Below are 21,870 nucleotides of genomic sequence, written 5' to 3'. Positions count from 1 at the left end.
ACACAAACACCCTCCTCACCCCGGTAACTCTTTTCATAATAATAATAATAATAATAATAATGATGGCATTCGTTAAGGGCTTACTATGTGCCAAGCACTGTTCTAAGCACTGGGGGGGAACACAAGGTAATCGGGTTGTCCCACGGGGGGCTCACAGTCTTCATCCCCACTGTTGGGTAGGCACTGTCTCTATATGTTGCCAATTTGTACTTCCCAAGCGCTTAGTACAGTGCTCTGCACATAGTAAGCGCTCAATAAATACGATTGATGATGATTTGACAGGTGAGGTAACTGAGAGAAGTGAAGTGACTTGCCCAAAGTCACTCAGCTGGCAAGGGGCGGTGTCAGAATTAGAACCCACGACCTCTGACTTTCAAGCCCGTGCTCTTTCCACTGAGCCTTGCTGCTTCTCCAGCCACGCTACAGTGTGGCCTAGTGGGTAATAATAATAATAATTATAATATTTGTTTTTTAGTAATTAGGGTATTATGATACCATAATAGCATGGCAATAATTATGGTATTTGGTATTTATGGTATGGTATGGTATTTACTATGTGCCAAGCACTGGCCTAAACGCTGGAGTTAGATACAAGGTAATCAGATCGTCCCACGTGGGGCTCCCCGTCTTCATCCCCATTTTACAGACGAGGGAACTGAGGCACAGAGAAGTGAAGTGACTTGCCCAAGGTCACACAGCAGATGAGTGGCGGAGCCGGGATTAGAACTCACATCCTCTGACCCCCAAGCCCATGTTCTTGCCACTAAACCACAGAGGCACAGAGAAGTGAAGTGACTTGCCCAAGGTCACACAGCAGATGAGTGGCGGAGCCGGGATTAGAACTCACATCCTCTGACCCCCAAGCCCATGTTCTTGCCACTAAACCACAGAGGCACAGAGAAGTGAAGTGACTTGCCCAAGGTCACACAGCAGATGAGTGGCGGAGCCAGGATTAGAACTCACGTCCTCTGACCCCCCAAGCCCCTGTTCTTGCCACTAAACCACAGAGCCTGGAACTGGGGGTCAGAAGGACCTGGGTTCTAATCCTGTCTCTGCCACTTGTCTGCTGTGTGACCTTAGGCAAGTCACTTATATAATAAGAAGCAGTGCGGCCTAGTGGAAAGAGCCCTGGCTGGGTCTCAGAAGGACCTGGGTTCTAATCCTGGCCTCACCACTTGTCCGCTGGGAGAGTCACTTACAATATGTAGTGAGAAGCAGTGTGGCCGAGTGGAAAGACTGTGAGCCCACTGTGGGGTAGGGACTGTCTCTATATGTTGCCAATTTGTACTTCCCCAGCGCTTAGTACAGTGCTCTGCACACAGTAAGCGCTCAATAAATACGATCGATGATGATAAAGAGCCCAGGCCTGGGACTCAAAAAGACCTGGGTTCTAATCCCGGTTCCACCAGTTGTCTGCTGTATGATCGTGGGCAAGTTACTTGTAATGTGCAAAAAGAGGCAGTTTGGCCTAGTGGAAAGAGCCCTGGCTGGGTCTCGGAAGGACCTGGGTTCTAATCCCGGCTCCGCCGCTTGTCGGCTGTGAGACCTTGGGCAGGTCACTTCACTTCTCTGAGCCTCAGTGACCTCATCTGTAAAATGGGGGTGAAGACTGGGAGCCCCACGTGGGACAACCTGATCACCTTGTATCCCCCCCAGCGCTTAGAACAGTGCTTCGCACATAGTAAGCGCGTAACAAATGCTATTATTATTATATATATAATGAAAAGCAGTGGATGAAGCCAGAGAGTGGGAAGAACTCGGGTTCTCATCTCGGCTCCGCCACTTGTCTGCTGGGTGACCTTGGGCAACTCATTTAGCTTCTCTGGGCCTCAGTGACCTCATCTGGAAAATGGGGATTGAGACTGTGAGCCCCACGTGGGACAGGGACTGTGTCCAACCCGATTTGCTTGTATCCACCCCAGCGTTTAGTACAGTGCCTGGCACAGAGTAAGTGCTTAACAAATACTATTATTATTATTATTATATGCATCGAGAAGCAGCATGGCCTAGGGGAAAGAGCTCGGGCCTGGGAGTTGGAAGGACCTGAGTTCTAATCCCGGCTCCACCCCTTGTCTGTCATGGGACCTGGCAAGTCACTTCACTTCTCTGGGCCTCAGTTCCCTCATCTGGAAAATGGGGATGAAGACTGAGAGCACCACATGGGCAAGTCACTTCACTTCTCTGGGGCTCAGTTCCCTCATCTGGAAAATGGGGATGAAGACTGAGAGCACCACATTCATTCATTCATTCATTCATTCATTCATTCATTCATTCAATCGTATTTATTCATTCATTCATGCATTCAATCATATTTATTGAGCACTTATTGTGTGCAGAGCACTGTACTAAGCGCTTGGGAAGTACAAGTTGGCAACATCTAGAGACAGTCCCTCCCCAACAGCGGGCTCACAGTCTAGAAGGGGGAGACAGACAACAAAACAAAACATATAAACCAAATAAAATAAATAGAATAAATATGTACAAGTAAAATAGAGTAATAAATCTGTACAAACATATATACATATATACTGTGGGGAGGGGAAGGAGGTAAGGCAGAGGGGATGGGGAGGGGGAGTGGGGGAAAGGAAGGAAGGGGCTCAGTTTGGGCAAGTCACTTCACTTCTCTGGGCCTCAGTTCCCTCATCTGTAAAATGGGGATGAAGACTGAGAGCACCACATGGGACAGGGACCATGTTCAGCCCTATGATCTTGTATCCAACCCAGCGCTGGCCCATAGTAAGCGCTTAACAGATCCCCCGGTCACCATGGTTTTCCTTTCGTCCTCTCCGCAGGGTTTGGCCCGTGAGGAACCCCAAGTGGATGTGAATCAGGCCCACGTCCTGCCCGCTCCATCCGGCAAAAAGGTAATCGATGAATCAACCACTTCTCTGGGCCTCGGTTGCCTCATCTGGAAAATGGGGATTAAGATTGGGAGCCCCAGGTGGGACGGGGACTGTGTCCGGCTCGTTGTGGGCAGGGAATGTGTCTGTTGATTGTGTTATTGTATCAATCAATCAATCAATCAATCGTATTTATTGAGCGCTTACTTTGTGCAGAGCACTGTACTAAGCGCTTGGGAAGTACAAGTTGGCAACATATAGAGACAGTCCCTACCCAGCAGTGGGCTCACAGTCTAAAAGGGGGAGACAGAGAACAAACCAAACATACTAACAAAATAAAATAAATAGAATAGATATGTACAAGTAAAATAAATAAATAAATAAATAGAGTAATAAATATGTACAAACGTATATGCATATATACAGGATATACATATATACAGGTCATATATACGTATATATTGTACTTACCCAAGCGCTTAATACGGTGCTCCGCAAACAGGAGGCGCTCAATTCATTCCTTCATTCAGTCGTATTTATTGAGCGCTTACTGTGTGCAGAGCACTGTACTAAGCGCTTGGGAAGTACAAGTTGGCAACATATGGAGACAGTCCCTACCCAACAATGGGCTCACAGTCTAGAAGACTCAATGCATTTCAAGCGCTTAGTGCAGTGCTCTGCACACAGTAAGCGCTCAATAAATGTGATTGAATGAACAAAATTCAACTGCATAATTAGCTTGGATCTACCCTAGCTCTTAGAACAGTGCCTGACACACAGTAAGCATTGAACAAATACCATTTTTTTAAAAAAAAACAATCAATAAATGGGATTTATTGAATGTGATTTTAGACTGTGATTTTAGACTGTGAGCCCACTGTTGGGTAGGGATGTCTCTATATGTTGCCAACTTGTACTTCCCAAGAGCTTAGTACAGTGCTCTGCACACAGTAAGCGCTCAATAAATACGACTGATTGATTGATTAAGGGCTTACAAGGTGCGGAGCATTGGATTATGCATTTGGTACAGTATCAATTGATGAGTCCTATTTATGGAGCACTTAGTGTGTGCAGAGCACTGTGATGAGCACTTGGGAGAGTCCAGTACGAAAGAACTGATAGACAAGTTCCCCGCCCACACGAGCTGACAGTTTAGAGGGAGAGGCAGTCATCAATATAAAGAAATAAATGACCGATTTGGACCTAAGTGGTGTGGGGGGAGGAACCTGTACTTCCCAAGCGTTTAGTACAGTGCTCTGCACACAGTAAGCGCTCAATAAATACGATTGATTGAGTGATTGATTTAATAAAGGGAGAAGGGAGAGGGAGAAGAGGAAAGGGAGGCTTAGTCAGGGAAGGCCTCTCGGAGAGAAGCAGCATGGCTCAGTGGAAAGAGCCCGGGCTTGGGAATCAGAGGTCACGGGTTCTAATCCCGGCTCCGCCACTCATCAGCTGTGTGACTTTGGGCAAATCACTTCTCTGTGCCTCAGTTCCCTCATCTGTAAAGCGGGGATGAAGACTGGGAGCCCCACGTGCGACAACCTGATGACCTCGTATCTCCCCCAGCGCTTAGAACAGTGCCTGGCACGTAGTAAGCGCTTAACCAATGCCATCATCATCATCTTGGAGGAGACGGGCCTTCAATAAGGCTTTGAAGCAGGGGAGAGTCATCGTCTGGGGGATATGAGGAGGGAGGGCATTCCGGGTCAATCAATCAATCAATCAATCAATTGTATTTATTGAGCGCTTACTGTTTGCAGAGCACTGTACTAAGCGCTTGGAAGGACAAGTCGGCAACACATAGAGACAGTCCCTACCCAACAGCGGGCTCACAGTCTAGAAGGGTCATCATCATCATCATCATCATCATCATCATCATCAATCGTATTTATTGAGCGCTTACTATGTGCAGAGCACTGTACTAAGCGCTTGGGAAGTACAAATTGGCAACATCTAGAGACAGTCCCTACCCAACAGTGGGCTCACAGTCTAAAAGGGGGAGACGGAGAACAAAACCAAACATACTAACAAAATAAAATAAATAGAATAGATATGTACAAGTAAAATAAATAAATAAATAGAGTAATAAATATGTACAAACATATATACATATATACATCATCATCAATCGTATTTATTGAGCGCTTACTGTGTGCAGAGCACTGTACTAAGCGCTTAGTACAGTCGGCCGGAGGCAGGACGTAGGCGAGAGGACAGCGTACCGTACAGTAGAGTTGGTGGACACAATCACTGCCCACAAGAAGCTTACAGTCTAGACGGTCAGGCATTCGTTAACATAACTAATAATTAAACAACTAAAGAAATAACTAATTCCTGTGAGGCACTTTGGTAATAAAAGCACTAGATAGAAACAGAGTCCTCCATGCGGGCAGGGGATGTGTCCGTTCATTGTTGTATTGTCCTTTCCCAAGCGCTTAATACAGTGCTCTGCACATAGGAAGCGCTCAGTAAATACGATTGAATGAATGAATGACTAAGAGGGGAAATGGGAGATTAGAGGATAGCAACATAGGCTTTTAGACTGTGAGCCCACTGTTGGGTAAGGACTGTCTCTGTATGTTGCCAACTTGTACTTCCCAAGCGCTTAGTACAGTGCTCTGCACACAGTAAGCGCTCAATAAATACGATTGATGATGATAGGCGCTGTGAGACTGGGGAGACTAATATGGGATTTAGGGGTACGGATTTGAGGTCACAAACGGTGCAGAAGGGAGGACAAATAGGAGCAATCAATAAATGTCATTTATTGAGCCTTTAATGTATGCAGAGCACTGTACTGATCACTCGGGAGAGTCCAGTAGGACAGAGTTTGGTAGAAATGTTCCCTGCACAAGGCAACACACTGAAGCGGTGCGGCCTAGTGGGTAGAGCCCGGGTCTGGGAGTTGGAAGGACCTGGGTTCTAATTGCCCCTCCTGTGCTGTGTGACCTTGGGCAAGTCACTAGACTTCTCTGGGCCTCAGTTCCCTCATCTATAGAACGGGGATTATGGTACCTGTTAAGCGCTTACTATGTGCCAAGCACTGTTCTAAGCGCTGGGGTAGATGCAGGGTAATCAGGTTGTCCCACGTGGGGCTCACACCTTTTAATCCCCATTTTTCAGATGAGGGCACTGAGGCACAGAGAAGTAAGTGTCTTGCCCAAGGTCACACAGCAGACAAGTGGCGGAGCAGGATTAGAACCCAGGTCCTCTGACTCCCAACCCCGGGCTCTTTGCACTAAGCCACCCTGCTTGTGAGCCCCACGTGGGACCTGGACGGGTCCAACCCGATGAGCTTGGATCAACCCCGGCGCATAGTACAGTGCCCGTCACGTAGTAAGCGCTTAACAAATACCATGAAAAAGAGAGAGACACCTGAGGGTGAACTTAATAATAATAATAATAATAATAATAATAATAATGATGGCATTTATTAAGCACTTACTATGTGCAAAGCACTGTTCTAAGCACCGTGGAGGTTAAAGGGTGATCAGGTTGTCCCACGGAGGGCTCACAGTCTTCATCCCCATTTTCCAGATGAGGGAACTGAGGCCCAGAGAATAATAATAATAATAATAATAATAATAATAATGATGGCATTTATTAAGCACTTACTATGTGGAAAGCACTGTTCTAAGCGCTGGGGTAGATACAAGGTAATCAGGTTGTCCCACGAGGGGCTTACAGTCTTCAACCCCATTTTACAGATGAGGGAACTGAGGCCCAGAGAAGTGAAGTGACTTGCCCAAAGTCACACAGCTGGCAATTGGCGGAGCCGGGATTTGAACCCATGACCTCTGACTCCAAAGCCCGGGCTCTTTCCACTGAGCCACGCTGCTTCCCACTTGGCAGCGGCCCACTTCTCTGGAGGGTTTTGGGCCCGGAGCTGGGACGGGTTGTTCTTGGGAAGCCTGAGTATGATCTTGATAACAATTGTGGTATTTGTTGAGCGCTCACTATGTGCCAGACACTGTACTGAGCGCTGGGGTGGATAGCTGAGAAGCAGCATGGCCTAGTGGCAGGAGCACAGGCTTGGGAGCCAGAGGTTGTGGGTTCTAATCCCGACTCCGGCACTTGTCTGCTGTGTGATCTTGGGCCAGTCACTTCTCTGGGCCTCAGTTCCTTCATCTGTAAAATGGGGATGAAGACTGTGAGCCCCACATGGGACAACCTGATGACCTTGTATCTCCCCCAACGCTTAGAACGGTGCGTGGCACATAGTAAGCGCTTAACAAATACCATAATTATTATTACAAGCAAATCGGGTTGGACACAGTCCCTGTCTAGTCCCTACTAGAATAGATAGTACGTATCTATTCTATTTATTTTATTTTGTTAATATGTTTGGTTTTGTTCTCTAATATGTTTTGTTTTGCTGTCTGTCTCCCCCTTCTAGACTGTGAGCCCGCTGTTGGGTAGGGACCGTCTCTATATGTGCCAACTTGTACTTCCCAAGCGCTTAGTACAGTGCTCTGCACACAGTAAGCGCTCAATAAATACGATTGAATGAATGAATGAATGAATGTCTCCCCCTTCTAGCCTGTGAGCCCACTGTTGGGTAGGGACTGTCTCTATATGTTGCCAACTCGTACTTCCCAAGCGCTTAGTACAGTGCTCTGCACACAGTGAGCGCTCAATAAATACGATTGATTGATTGATTGATTGATTGCCCCACTTGGGGCTCACAGTCTCAGTCCCCATTTTACAGATGAGGGAACTGAGGCCCAGAGAGGTGAAGTGACTTGTCCAAGGTTACACAGCCGACGCGTGGCACAGCAGGGATTATCATCAATCGTATTTATTGAGCGCTTACTATGTGCAGAGCACTGTACCCACGATCTCCTGATTCCCAGGCCCGGGCTCTATCCACTCCGCCATGCTGCTTCACCCTGATGTTCCCTGCCCCCCGCCCACTCCCCACTGCCCCGGGGCGGGGCGAGGGGGTCCCTTGTTAGAGTATGGAAGACCAGGGTCCTCCCTTCCTCCATTTCTAGACTGTGAACCCATTGTTGGGTAAGTTGGGTTGGCTTGGGAGTCAGAGGTCGTGGGTTCAAATTCCGACTCCTCCACTCATCTGCTGTGTGACTTTGGGCAAGTCGCCTCGCTCCTCTGGGCCTCAGTTCCCTCATCTGTCAAATGGGGATGAAGACTGTGAGTCCCACATGGGACAACCTCATTACCTTGTATCCCCCCAGCGCTTAGAACAGTGCTTGGCACATAGGAAGTGCTTAACAAGTTCCCAAGCGCTTAGTACAGTGCTCTGCACACAGGAGGCGCTCAATAAATATGATTGATTGATTGATTGATTCCCCGTGGGCATCCTGGGGCCAGCGTGCCCCCAGTCAGCGGGGAGAGGGGAGGGCCAAGGCCAGGAGAGGGGCACAACTGGCCCCTCGGGGTACGGAGAGCTTTGGATTTCGGCCTGGGAGGAAGTTGGACAAAGAAGGCAGCCCCCACTCACCCAAGGCGGTGCCCGGCGGGCACGACCTGTTCCTTGCCCCGGGTCGGGTGAGCCCGGGCTCATTCGCACGTCCAGTTTCACCTCGGGCCTTGGCACAGAGTACGCGCTCAACAAGTTCCATAACAACAAAAAAAAGGGACCTAAGTTCTGATTCCGGCTCCTCTTCCTTGCCCGCTGTGTGACCTCGGGCAAGTCGCTTGGCTTCCTGGCTCAGTGGAAAGAGCCCGGGCTTGGGAGTCGGAGGTCGTGGGTTCTCATCCCGGCTCTGCCACTCGTCGGCTGGGTGGCTCTGGGCAAGTCGCTTCACTTCTCTGGGCCTCAGTTCCCTCATCTGTAAAATGGGGATGAAGACCGCGAGCCCCACGTGGGACAACCTGATTACCTTGTATCCCCCCCAAGCATAGTAAGTGCTTAACAAATTCCCAAGCACTTAGTACAGTGCTCTGCACACAGCAAGCGCTCAATAAATACGATTGAATGAATGAATAAATATGATTGAATGAATGAACAAATGGCATTATTATTATTAAGGATGGTTTCAGTCCACCCCAATTATCCCAGTGTATGGCGTAGGGGGTAGAACCCCAGTTTGGGAGTCAGAAAGACCTGCGTTCTCATCCCAGCTCTGCCACTTGTCAGCTGGGTGACTTTGGGCAAGTCACTTCACTTCTCTGGGCCTCAGTAACCTCTGTAAAATGGGGATGAAGACTGTGAGCCCCACATGGGACAACCTGATTATCTCGTATCTCCCCAGCGCTTAGAACAGTGCTTGGCACATAGGAAGTGCTTAACAAATTCCCAAGCGCTTAGTACAGTGCTCTGCACACAGTAAGTGCTCAATAAATACGATTGAGTGAATGAATGAGTGAATAAATACGATTGAATGAATGAACAAATGGCATTATTATTATTATTATTCTTAAGGATGGTTTCAGCCCACCCCAATTATCCTAGTGTATGGCGTAATGGGTAGAACCCCAGTTTGGGAGTCAGAAAGACTTGGGTTCTCATCCCAGCTCTGCCACTTGTCAGCTGGGTGACTTTGGGCAAGTCACTTCACTTCTCTGGACCTCAGTTACCTCATCTGTAAAATGGGGATGAAGACTGTGAGCCCCACACGGGACAACCTGATTACCTCGTATCCCCCCAGCGCTTAGAACGGTGCTTGGCACATAGGAAGTGCTTAACAAATTCCCAAGCGCTTAGTACAGTGCTCTGCACACAGTAAGCGCTCAATAAATATGATTGAATGAATGAATGAATGAATAAATACGATTGAATGAATGAACAAATGGCATTATTATTATTAATATTATTAATAAGGATGGTTTCAGCCCACCCCAATTATCCCAGTGTATGGCATAATGGGTAGAACCCCAGTTTGGGAGTCAGAAAGACCTGGGTTCTCATCCCAGCTCTGCCACTTGTCAGCTGGGTGACTTTGGGCAAGTCACTTCACTTCTCTGGGCCTCAGTAACCTCCTCTGTAAAATGGGGATGAAGACTGTTAGCCCCACATGGGACAACCTGATTACCTCGTATCCCCCCAGCGCTTAGAACAGTGCTTGGCACATAGGAAGTGCTTAACAAATTCCCAAGCGCTTAGTACAGTGCTCTGCACACAGTAAGCGCTCAATAAATACGATTGAATGAATGAATGAATGAATAAATACGATTGAATGAATGAACAAATGGCATTATTATTATTATTATTAATAAGGATGGTTTCAGCCCACCCCAATTATCCCAGTGTATGGCGTAGTGGGTAGAACCCCAGTTTGGGAGTCAGAAAGACTTGGGTTCTCATCCCAGCTCTGCCACTTGTCAGCTGGGTGACTTTGGGCAAGTCACTTCACTTCTCTGGACCTCAGTTACCTCATCTGTAAAATGGGGATGAAGACTGTGAGCCCCACACGGGACAACCTGATTACCTCGTATCCCCCCAGCGCTTAGAACAGTGCTTGGCACATAGGAAGTGCTTAACAAATTCCCAAGCGCTTAGTACAGTGCTCTGCACACAGTAAGCGCTCAATAAATAAGATTGAATGAATGAATGAATAAATAAATACGATTGAATGAATGAATGAATGAATAAATACGATTGAATGAATGAACAAATGGCATTCTTCTTCTTCTTCTTCTTCTTCTTCTTCTTCTTCTTCTTTCTTCTTCTTCTTCTTTCTTCTTCTTTCTTCTTCTTCTTCTTCTTCTTTCTTCTTCTTCTTCTTCTTCTTCTTCTTCTTCTTCTTCTTCTTCTTCTTCTTCCCCAGTTATCCCAGTGTATGGCGTAGTGGGTAGAACCCCAGTTTGGGAGTCAGAAAGACCTGGGTTCTCATCCCAGCTCCGCCACTTGTCAGCTGGGTGACTTTGGGCAAGTCGCTTCACTTCTCTGGGCCTCAGTTCCCTCCTCTGTAAAATGGGGATGAAGACTGTGAGCCCCACATGGGACAACCTGATTACCTCGTATCTCCCCAGCGCTTAGAACAGTGCTTGGCACATAGGAAGTGCTTAACAAATTCCCAAGCGCTTAGTCCAGTGCTCTGCACACAGTAAGCGCTCAATATATACGATTGAATGAATGAATGAATGAATAAATACGATTGAATGAATGAACAAATGGCATTATTATTATTATTATTAATAAGGATGGTTTCAGCCCACCCCAATTATCCTAGTGTATGGCGTAATGGGTAGAACCCCAGTTTGGGAGTCAGAAAGACTTGGGTTCTCATCCCAGCTCCGCCACTTGTCAGCTGGGTGACTTTGGGCAAGTCGCTTCACTTCTCTGGGCCTCAGTTCCCTCATCTGTAAAATGGGGATGAAGACTGTGAGCCCCACATGGGACAACCTGATTACCTCGTACCTCCCCAGCGCTTAGAACAGTGCTTGGCACATAGGAAGTGCTTAACAAATTCCCAAGCGCTTAGTACAGTGCTCTGCACACAGTAAGCGCTCAATAAATACGATTGAATGAATGAATGAATAAATAAATACGATTGATTGAATGAATGAATGAATAAATACGATTGAATGAATGAACAAATGGCATTATTATTATTATTATTATTATTATTATTATTATTATTATTATTATTATTATTATTAAGGAGGGTTTCAGTCCACCCCAGTTATCCCAGTGTATGGCGTAGTGGGTAGAACCCCAGTTTGGGAGTCAGAAAGACTTGGGTTCTCATCCCAGCTCCGCCACTTGTCAGCTGGGTGACTTTGGGCAAGCCACTTCACTTCTCTGGGCCTCAGTAACCTCCTCTGTAAAATGGGGATGAAGACTGTGAGCCCCAAGTGGGACAACCTGATAACCTTGCATCTATCCCAGCACTTAGATCAGCACTTGGCACATAGTAAGCGCTTAACAAAGGCCATTAATATTATTATTATTCTCTGTGCCACAGTTTCCTCCTTCGTAAAAAGAAGGGGGCAGAGCCAGAATTAGAACCCAGGTCCTTCTGGCTCTCACCCCAGCAGGCCGTGGGGTGGCCAAGACGGAGCTGGCACTGGCTGGGCATTTCCTGGCTCGGCCCCTCGCTGACCTCCGCGACGTTCCCGGGGCGGGCGCGGCGGGCGCCGGCCCGGCCTCCTCTGCCAGCCTGGACACCACGTCCTGCCCGAGGGCCGGGCCACTTCCTCCCAGATTGGCCATGATGATGATGATGGCATTTATTAAGCGCTTACTATGTGCCAAGCACTGTTCTAAGCGCCGGGGGGGAATACAAGGTGATCAGGTTGTCCCACGCGGGGCTCACAGTCTTAATCCCCATTTTACAGATGAGGCAACTGAGGCTCAGAGAAGCGAAGTGACTTGCCGAAGGTCACACAGCAGACATGTGGCGGAGCCGGGATTCGAACCCATGACCTCGGACTCCAAAGCCCGGGATCTTTCCAGTTAGCCATGCCGCTTCTCTGTCCACCTCTGGGCTGATGGCCCTGCTCCAAGGGAGGAGACTGCGAGCCCACTGTTGGGTAGGGACCGTCTCTATATGTTGGACTTCCCAAGCGCTTAGTACAGTGCTCTGCACACAGGAAGCGCTCAATAAATACCATTGAACGAACGAATGAGACGGTGGGCCTGACCGTCGGGACGCCTGGAGCATCGGTGCCCATCCTGGGGCAGACAGGAAACCCTCCCAGAGGAAGGTTGCCAATTTGTACTTCCCAAGTGCTTAGTACAGTGCTCTGCACATAGTAAGCGCTCAATAAATGCGATTGATGATGATGATGAGGGGACCGATCCAACGGAAGCCGGCCACGGCACAGCCCACCCGCTGCCGGAGCCAAGATCGAAGCAGCGGGGCCTGCTGGGTGACCGCGGGCAGGTCGCTTCACTTCTCTGGGCCTCAGTTCTCTCATCTGCAAAATGGGGATGGAGACTGTGAGCCCCACGTGGGACAGAGACTGTGTCCAACCCGATCGCCACTTGTCAGCTGTGTGACTTTGGGCAAGTCACTTCACTTCTCTACATATCTATTCTATTTATTTTATTTTGTTAGTATGTTTGGTTTTGTTCTCTGTCTCCCCCCTTTTAGACTGTGAGCCCGCTGTTGGGTAGGGACTGTCTCTAGATGTTGCCGTCTTATACTTCCCAAGCGCTTAGTACAGTGCTCTGCACACAGTAAGCGCTCAATAAATACGATTGATTGATTGATTAGCTTGTGTCCACCCCAGCGCTCAGTACAGTGCCTGGCACATAGCGCTTAACAAATGCCACACAAAAAAATACTATATCTACAAAATGGGGATGAAGACATTGAGCCCCGCATCATCACCATCATCATCAATCGTATTTATTGAGTGCTTACTATGCTCAATACTTACTGTGTGCAGAACAGTCAATTTCAATCAATCAATCGTATTTATTGAGCGCTTACTGTGTGCAGAGCACTGTACTAAGCACTTGGGAAGTACAAGTTGGCAACATATAGAGACGGTCCCTACCCAACAGTGGGCTCACAGTCTAGAAGGGGGAGACAGAAAACGAAACAAAACATATTAACAAAATAAAATAAATAGAATAGATATGTACAAGTAAAATAAATAGAGTAATAAATGCGTACAAACATATATACATATATAAGGTAATGAGATATAAGATATAGACACGATATAAAGTAATCAGGTTGTCCCACAAGGGGCTCACAGTCCGCATGGGACATGGACTGTGTCCAACCTGATTAGCTTGTATGTACCTCAACAATACTAGTAATAATAGTAGTATTACTTAGTAACAATAAATAAATAATAACGACGGTATTTGTTAAGCGCTTACTGTGTACCAAGCACTGGGGTAGATACAGGGTCATCAGGTTGTCCCCCGTGGGGCTCACCGTCCTTATACCCATTTTCCAGATGACGTAACTGAGGCACCGAGAAGTGAAGTACTGCCTGTCCCCAAGTACTGAAGGACCGTCTGTCTATGTTGCCAACTTGTACTTTCCAAGCGCTTAGTACAGTGCTCTGCACACAGTAAATGCTCAATAAACACCATTGATTGATTGATTGATTGATTGAAGTGACTTGCCCAAAGTCACACAGCTGAAAAGTGGCGGAGCCGGGATTAGAACCCACGACCACTGACTCCCAAGTCCGGGCTCTTTCCACTAAGCCCGACACATGGTAAGCGCTTAAAAATTCCCATAAAAAATAGAGAGTCCTGGGTTCTGATCCTGACTCCCCCGCTAGCCCACTGTGTGACCTTGGGGAAGTCACTTGGCTTCTCCGTGCCCCGGTTTCTTCTTTCGTGAAATTGGGGTTCATCATCATCATCATCATCATCAATCGTATTTATTGAGCGCTTACTATGTGCAGAGCGCTGTACTAAGCGCTTGGGAAGCACAAATTGGCAACATCTAGAGACAGTCCCTACCCAACAGTGGGCTCACAGTCTAAAAGGGGGAGACAGAGAACAAAACCAAACATACTAACAAAATAAAATAAATAGAATAGATAGGTACAAATAAAATAAATAAATAAATTCAGGAACTGTTCTCTTGAATAGTCTGTGGTGTTTATGCTTGGCACATAGTGAGCGCTTAACAAATACCGTTATTATTATTTACAAGGCAGAGAAGCAGTGTAGCTCAGTGGAAAGAGCATGGGTTTGGGAGTCAGAGGTCATGGGTTCTAATCCCGGCTCTGCCACTGATCAGCTGTGTGACTTTGGGCAAGTCACTTGACTTCTGCCTCAGTGATCTCATCTGTAAAATGGAGATTAAGACTGTGAGCCCCTCGTGGGACAACCTGATTATCTTATATCTTGTTCTGCACACAGTAAGCGCTCCATAAATACGATTGAATGAATACACCAGGGCTTAGGACAGTGCTGGGCACATAGTAAGCACTTAAGTGCCATCAATCAATCAATCAATCAATCAATTGTATTTATTGAGCGCTTACTGTGTGCAGAGCACTGTACTAAGCGCTTGGGAAGTACAAGTTGGCGACATATAGAGACAGTCCCTACCCAACATCATCATCATCACCAATCGTATTTATTGAGCGCTTACTATGTGCAGAGCACTGTACTAAGCGCTTGGGAAGTACAAGTTGGCGACATATAGAGACAGTCCCCACCCAACAGTGGGCTCACAGTCTAAAAGGGGGAGACGGAGAAGAAAACCAAACACACTAACAAAATAAAACAGAATAGCCATGTACAAGTAAAATAAATAAATAAATAAATAGAGTAATAAATATGCACAAACAGATATACATATATACAGGTGCTGTGGGGAAGGGAAGGAGGTAAGATGAGGTAAATGCACATCATTAACAAAATAAATAGAATAGTAAATATGTACAAGTAAAATAAATAGAGTAATCAATCTGTCCAAACGTATATACAGGTGCTGTGGGGAGGGGAAGGAGGGAGGGTGGGAGAGGGAAAAGGGGGCTGAGTGTGGGAAGGCCTCTCATCCTATCCCGACTGGATGACTGCATCGGCCTCCTTTCTGTTCTCCCATTATTATTATTATTATTAGTCTGTGAGCCCCTTGTGGGGCAGAGACTGAGTTTGATCGATCAATCAATCAACCAATCAATCGTATTTATTGAGCGCTTACTATGTGCAGAGCACTGTACTAAGCGCTTGGGAAGTACAAATGGGCATCACATAGAGACAGTCCCTACCCAACAGTGGGCTCACAGTCTAAAAGGGGGAGACAGAGAACAGAACCAAACATACCAACAAAATAAAATAAGTAGGATAGAAATGTACAAGTAAAATAAATAAATAAATAAATAAATAAATAGAGTAATAAATATGTACAATCATATATACATCTATACAGGTGCTGTGGGGAAGGGAAGGAGGTAAGACGGGGGGATGGAGAGGGGGACGAGGGGGAGAGGAAAGAAGGGGCTCAGTCTTCTCCTGATCTGATTCTCCCGTTTCTGCCCCAGTGCTTGATACATGGAAAACTTTAACATTTACCATAAGACGTTGAAGAGTAAGGTGGAGTCCACCGTCACCGTTTATTGAGCGTTTATTGACTATTTACTTTGTGCAGAACGCTGGACTAAGCCCTTGGGAGAGTCCAGTTCACCGCCCCGAAGCGGTGGCTCAATGGAAAGAGCCCAGGCTTGGGAGTCAGAGGTCATGGGTTCTAATCCCAGCTCTGCCAATTAGCTGGGTGACCTTGGGCAAGTCACTTCACTTCTCTGGGCCTCACTTACCTCATCTGGAAAATGGGGATCAAGACCGTGAGCCCCACATGGGGCAACCCGATCACCTTGTATCCTCCCCAGTGCTTAGAACAGTGCTTTGCACATAGTAAGCACTTAACAAATGCCATTATTATTATTATTATTATTATTATTATTAATTCGACGGAGTTGTAGAAGGTTAGAAAAGCAGCGTGTTCTAGGGCAAGTCACTTCACTTCTCTGTGCCTCAGTTCCCTCATCTGTAAAATGGGGATTAAGACTGGAAGCCCCCTGTGGGACAACCTGATCACCTTGTAACCTCCCCAGCGCTTAGAACAGTGCTTTGCACATAGTAAGTGCTTAATAAATGCCATTATTATTATTATTTTTATTAAAGGGTGGCTCTGGGAGTCAGAAGGATCTGGGTTCTAATTCCAGTTAGACTGCGTGACCTTGGGCAAGTCACTTCACTTCTCTGTGCCCCAGTTCCCTCGTCTGTAAAGTGGGGATGAAGACTTTGAGCCCCGTATGGGACAGAAACTGTGTCCAACCGGATTAGCCTGTGTCTCCCACAGTGCTCAGTACAGTGCCTAGCACATAGTAAGCGCTTTACAGGTACCATAACAAAAAAAAAGAGTTGGTAGGCGTGATCCTTGCCCCCGAGGACCTTCAAATCTACAGCGGTGTTTACAAGTCTACAGGAGGAGTGAGCTCAACAGGTCTGGATCTCCTGGGATATATTTTTTTTATGGTATTTGGTAAGCGCTTATTATGTGTCAGGCCCTGTACTAAACGCTGGGTTAGATACAAATTAATCAGGTCGGGCACGGTCCGTGTCCCGCATGGGGCTCACGGCCTTAATCCCCATTTTCCATCTGAGAGAACCCAGGCCCAGAGAAGTGAAGCAACTTGCCCGAGGTCACCCAGCGGACGATTAAAATAATAATAATAATAATAATGGCATTTATCATGAGAGAACCCAGGCCCAGAGAAGTGAAGCGACTTACCCAAGGTCACCCAGCGGACGATTAAAATAATAATAATAATAATAATGATGACATTTATCAAGCACTTACTATGTCCAAAGCACTGTTCTAAGTGCTGGGGAGGTTACAAGGTGATCAGGCTGTCCCTCGGGGGGCTCACGGTCTTCATCCCCATTTTACAGATGAGGTAACTGAGGCCTGGAGAAGTGAAATCTTTTAGAATGTAAGCCCACTGTTGGGTAGGGACTGTCTCTATATGTTGCCAACTTGTACTTCCCAAGCGCTTAGCACGGTGCTCTGCACACGGTAAGCGCTCAATAAATACGATCGATTGATTGATTGACTTGTCCAAAGTCGCCCAGCTGACAATTGGCGGAGCCGGAATTTGAACCCATGACCTCTGACTCCAAAGCCCGGGCTCTTTCCACTGAGCCACGCTGCTTCCCCGGGCCTTCCGACTCCCGGGCCCAGGCTCTCTCCACTAGGCCGCACCGCTTCTGGGGTCCTGGATGCCACACGCGGGACTCCCCGGGTCACGGACTGAAGCGGGAAGAGACAGGAGGAAGGGAGAAAAGAAAGGAGGCGGCCGATGCAGTCATCCAGTTGGAATAAGATGAGAGGCCTTCCCACCCTGAGCCCCCTTTTTCCTCTCCTCCTCCCCATCCCCCCCAACCCTCCCTCCTTCCCCTCCCCACAGCACCTGTATATACGTTTGGACAGATTTATGACCCTATTTATTTTACTTGGACATATTTACTATTCTATTCATTTTGTTAACGATGTGCATTCACCCCATCTTACCTCTTTCCCTTCCCCACAGCACCTGTATATATGTGTATCTGTTGGGTAGGGACTGTCTCTATATGTTGCCAATTTGTACTTCCCAAGCGCTTAGTACAGTGCTCTGCACATAGTAAGCGCTCAATAAATACGATTGATGATGATGATGATGATATCTGTTTGTGCATATGAATTACTCTTATTATTTATTTATTTTACTTGTACATATCTATTCTATTTTATTTTGTTAGTAGGTTTGGTTTTGATCTCCGTCTCCCCCTTTTAGACTGTGAGCCCACTGTTGGGTAGGGACTGTCTCGATATGTCGCCAATTTGTACTTCCCAAGTGCTTAGTACAGTGCTCTGCACATAGTAGGCGCTCAATAAATACAATTGATGATGATGATGATGATGATACCTGTTTGTGCATATTAATTACTCTATTTATTTATTTATTTATTTTACTTGTACATATCTATTCTGTTTATTTTATTTTGTTAGTATGTTTGGTTTTGATCTCCGTCTCCCCCTTTTAGACTGTGAGCCCACTGTTGGGTAGGGACTGTCTCTATATGTCGCCAACTTGTACTTCCCAAGCGCTTAGTACAGTGCTCTGCACATAGTAAGCGCTCAATAAATACGATTGATGATGATGATGATGATACCTGTTTGTGCATATTAATTACCCTATTTATTTATTTATTTTACTTGTACATATCTATTCTGTTTATTTTATTTTGTTAGTAGGTTTGGTTTTGTTCTCCGTCTCCCCCTTTTAGACTGTGAGCCCACTGTTGGGTAGGGACTGTCTCTATATGTCGCCAATTTGTACTTCCCAAGCGCTTAGTACAGTGCTCTGCACATAGTAGGTGCTCAATAAATACGATTGATGATGATGATGATGATGATGATACCTGTTTGTGCATATTAATTACTCTATTTATTTATTTATTTTACTTGTACATATCTATTCTGTTTATTTTATGGTGTTAGTAGGTTTGGTTTTGATCTCCGTCTCCCCCTTTTAGACTGTGAGCCCACTGTTGGGTAGGGACCGTCTCTATATGTCGCCAACTTGTACTTCCCAAGCGCTTAGTACAGTGCTCTGCACATAGTAGGCGCTCAATAAATATGATTGATGATGATGATGATGATGATGATATCTGTTTGTGCATATTAATTACTCTATTTATTTATTTATTTTACTTGTACATATCTATTCTGTTTATTTTATTTTGTTAGTAGGTTTGGTTTTGTTCTCCGTCTCCCCCTTTTAGACTGTGAGCCCACTGTTGGGTAGGGACTGTCTCTATATGTCGCCAACTTGGACTTCCCAAGCGCTTAGTACAGTGCTCTGCACACAGTAAGCGCTCAATAAATATGATTGATGGATTGATTGATTGATTTAGCTTTAATTCTATCTGTTCTGACGACTTGACACCCATCCACCTGTTTTGTTTTGTTGTCTGTCTCCCCCTTCTAGACTGTGAGCCCGCTGTTGGGTAGGGACTGTCTCTATGGGTCGCCAACTTGTACTTCCCAAGCGCTTAGTACAGTGCTCTGCACACAGTAAGCGCTCAATAAATACAATTGATTGATTGATTGATTTAGCTTTAATTCTATCTGTTCTGACGACTTGACACCCATCCACCTGTTTTGTTTTGTTGTCTGTCTCCCCCTTCTAGACTGTGAGCCCACTGTTGGGTAGGGACTGTCTCTATAGGTCGCCAACTTGTACTTCCCAAGCGCTTAGTACAGTGCTCTGCACACAGTAAGCGCTCAATAAATACGATTAATTGATTGATTGATTGATTTAGCTTTAATTCTATCTGTTCTGACGACTTGACACCCATCCACCTGTTTTGTTTTGTTGTCTGTCTCCCCCTTCTAGACTGTGAGCCCGCTGTTGGGTAAGGGACCGTCTCTATCGGTTGCCTACTTGTACTTCCCAAGCGCTTAGTACAGTGCTCTGCACACAGTAAGCGCTCCATAAATATGATTGAATGAATGAATGATTAACGGCCCCGCCGGCCTCCGCTCTCTCCTCGCCCTGGAAGATGGGGAGACCCTTCCCCTTGAAGGCCAGCGTTGGGGGCGGTCAGTCTGTGCGGACACGGGGCAGGGCAGCCCGTGGTTATACTTTAACTTGGAGAAGCAGCGTGGCTCGGTGGAAAGAGCCCGGACTTTGGAGTCGGAGGTCATGGGTTCCGATCCTGGCTCTGCCACTTGTCAGCTGGGTGACTTTGGCCAAGTCACTTCACTTCTCTGGGCCTCAGTGCCCTCATCTGGAAAATGGGGATGAAGACTGTGAGCCCAACGTGGGATAACCTGATTACCGTGTATCCCCCCAGCGCTTAAAACAGTACTTTGCACATGGTAAGCGCTTAATAAATGCCATTATTATTATTATTATTATTATTTAACTTACCTGTTTCTGGTTTTTTAGGCCACTCCGTGACTCCCAGCAGCTCCCGCTCCGGCCCGCCTGACCTCACGAGGACCTCATCGCCCTTGGCGACGCCGTGCTCCACTGGCACCAAACCTTCAGTGCCTCTGTTTCCCCTCGACCAACCCCTGGGAGACCGGCAGGGCCGGCAACGGGCCGGCGACCTGACGTCTCGGGCCGGCGATGCCAGGAGCTGACGCCAACTGCTGAGGACACAACCGCTCCGGGGGGCAGCCAACCATGGCAGGTAGGCCTGGCGGCTGGGGTCTGGGTTCTAATTCCGGCTCTGCCCCTTTTTTCAGTCAATCCATCCATCCATCCCTCCATCCATCCATCCATCCATCCATCCATCCATCCATCCATCAGATGGACCAAGCGCACAGCACTGGCCTTGGCGCTTGGGAGGGGATGATCAAAGAATAATAATAATGGTACTTTTGAATAATAATAATAATGTTGGTGTTTTTTAAGCGCTTACTATGTGCAAAGCACTGTTCTAAGCGCTGGGGGGAACACAAAGAGGTGAGGTTGTCCCATGTGGGGCTCACAGTCTTAATCCCCATTTTGCAGATGAGGGAACTGAGGCACAGAGAAGTGAAGTGACTTGCCCAAGGTCACACAACAGACATGTGGGGGAGGCGGGATTCGAACCCATGACCTCCGACTCCCAAGCCCGCGCTCTTTCCACTGAGCCACGCTGCTTAGCGCTTGCTATGTGCCAAGCACTGTCCTCAACACCGGAGGAGATACAAGCTAATCAGATTGAACAGAGAAGCAGGGTGGCTCAGTGGAAAGACTGTGAGCCCCCCGTGGGACAACCTGATCACCTTGTTAACCTCCCCAGCGCTTAGAACAGTGCTTTGCACATAGTAAGCGCTTAATAAATGTCATTAAAAAACATAATAATAAATACAGTTGAATGAACAAATAGGAAGGGCTCAATAAAGATGATTGAATGAATGAGAAGCAGCATGTCTCAGTGGAAAGAGCCTGGGTTTGGGAGTCGGAAGGTCATGGGTTCTAATACCGGCTCCACCACGTGTCAGCTGTGTGACTTTGGGCACGTCACTTGACTTCTCTGGGCCTCAGTTCCCTCATCTGGAAAAATGGGGATGAAGACCGTGAGCCCCACGGGGGACAACCTGATGACCTAGTATCCCATCCTAGCGCTTAGAACAGTGCTTGGCACACAGAAAGCGCTTAACACACACTGCTTAGAGAAGCAGCGTGGCTCAGTGGAAAAGAGCATGGGCTTTGGAGCAAGAGGTTATGGGTTCAAATCCTGGCTCAGCCAGTTGTCAGCTGTGTGACTTTGGGCAAGTCACTTCACTTCTCTATTTATTTATTTATTTTACTTGTACATATCTATTCTATTTATTTTATTTGGTTAGTATGTTTGGTTTTGTTCTCTGTTTCCCCCTTTTAGACTGTGAGCCCACTGTTGGGTAGGGACTGTCTCTATATGTTGCCAACTTGAACTTCCCAAGCGCTTAGTACAGTGCTCTGCACACAGTAAGCGCTCAATAAATACGATTGATTGATTGATTCTCTGTACCTCAGTTACCTCATCTGTAAAATGGGGATTAAGACTGTGAGCCCCCTGTGGGACAACCTGATCACCTTGTAACCTCCCCAGCACATAGAACAGTGCTTTGCACATAGTAAGCGCTTAATAAATGCCTTTATTATTATTATCAACACA

At 46.8% G+C, this 21,870-nt stretch overlaps 1 protein-coding gene across 3 annotated transcripts in view; it reads left to right on the top strand.

Annotated features, from left to right (window-relative positions):
* The window catches only part of SIGIRR (single Ig and TIR domain containing), an 89,914-nt gene that overhangs the window by 10,472 nt on the left and 57,572 nt on the right, over window positions 1–21,870 (top strand). Inside the window, exons 2-3 of one of the 3 annotated variants that reach the window (XM_038764594.1) lie at window positions 2,793–2,864; window positions 20,169–20,415. In XM_038764594.1, the coding sequence (XP_038620522.1) occupies window positions 20,409–20,415 (7 nt within the window). In that variant the 5' untranslated portion in view covers window positions 2,793–2,864; window positions 20,169–20,408. Of the gene's footprint in view, window positions 1–2,792; window positions 2,865–12,209; window positions 12,279–20,062; window positions 20,099–20,168; window positions 20,416–21,870 lie in introns of those variants that run through there. The other 2 variants (XM_038764595.1, XM_038764593.1) reach the window with 2 other exon arrangements.

Source organism: Tachyglossus aculeatus, chromosome 22, assembly GCF_015852505.1.
Source record: "Tachyglossus aculeatus isolate mTacAcu1 chromosome 22, mTacAcu1.pri, whole genome shotgun sequence".
Taxonomy (NCBI): Eukaryota; Metazoa; Chordata; class Mammalia; order Monotremata; family Tachyglossidae; genus Tachyglossus; species Tachyglossus aculeatus.
This window is presented reverse-complemented; position numbering and strand designations above follow the sequence as displayed.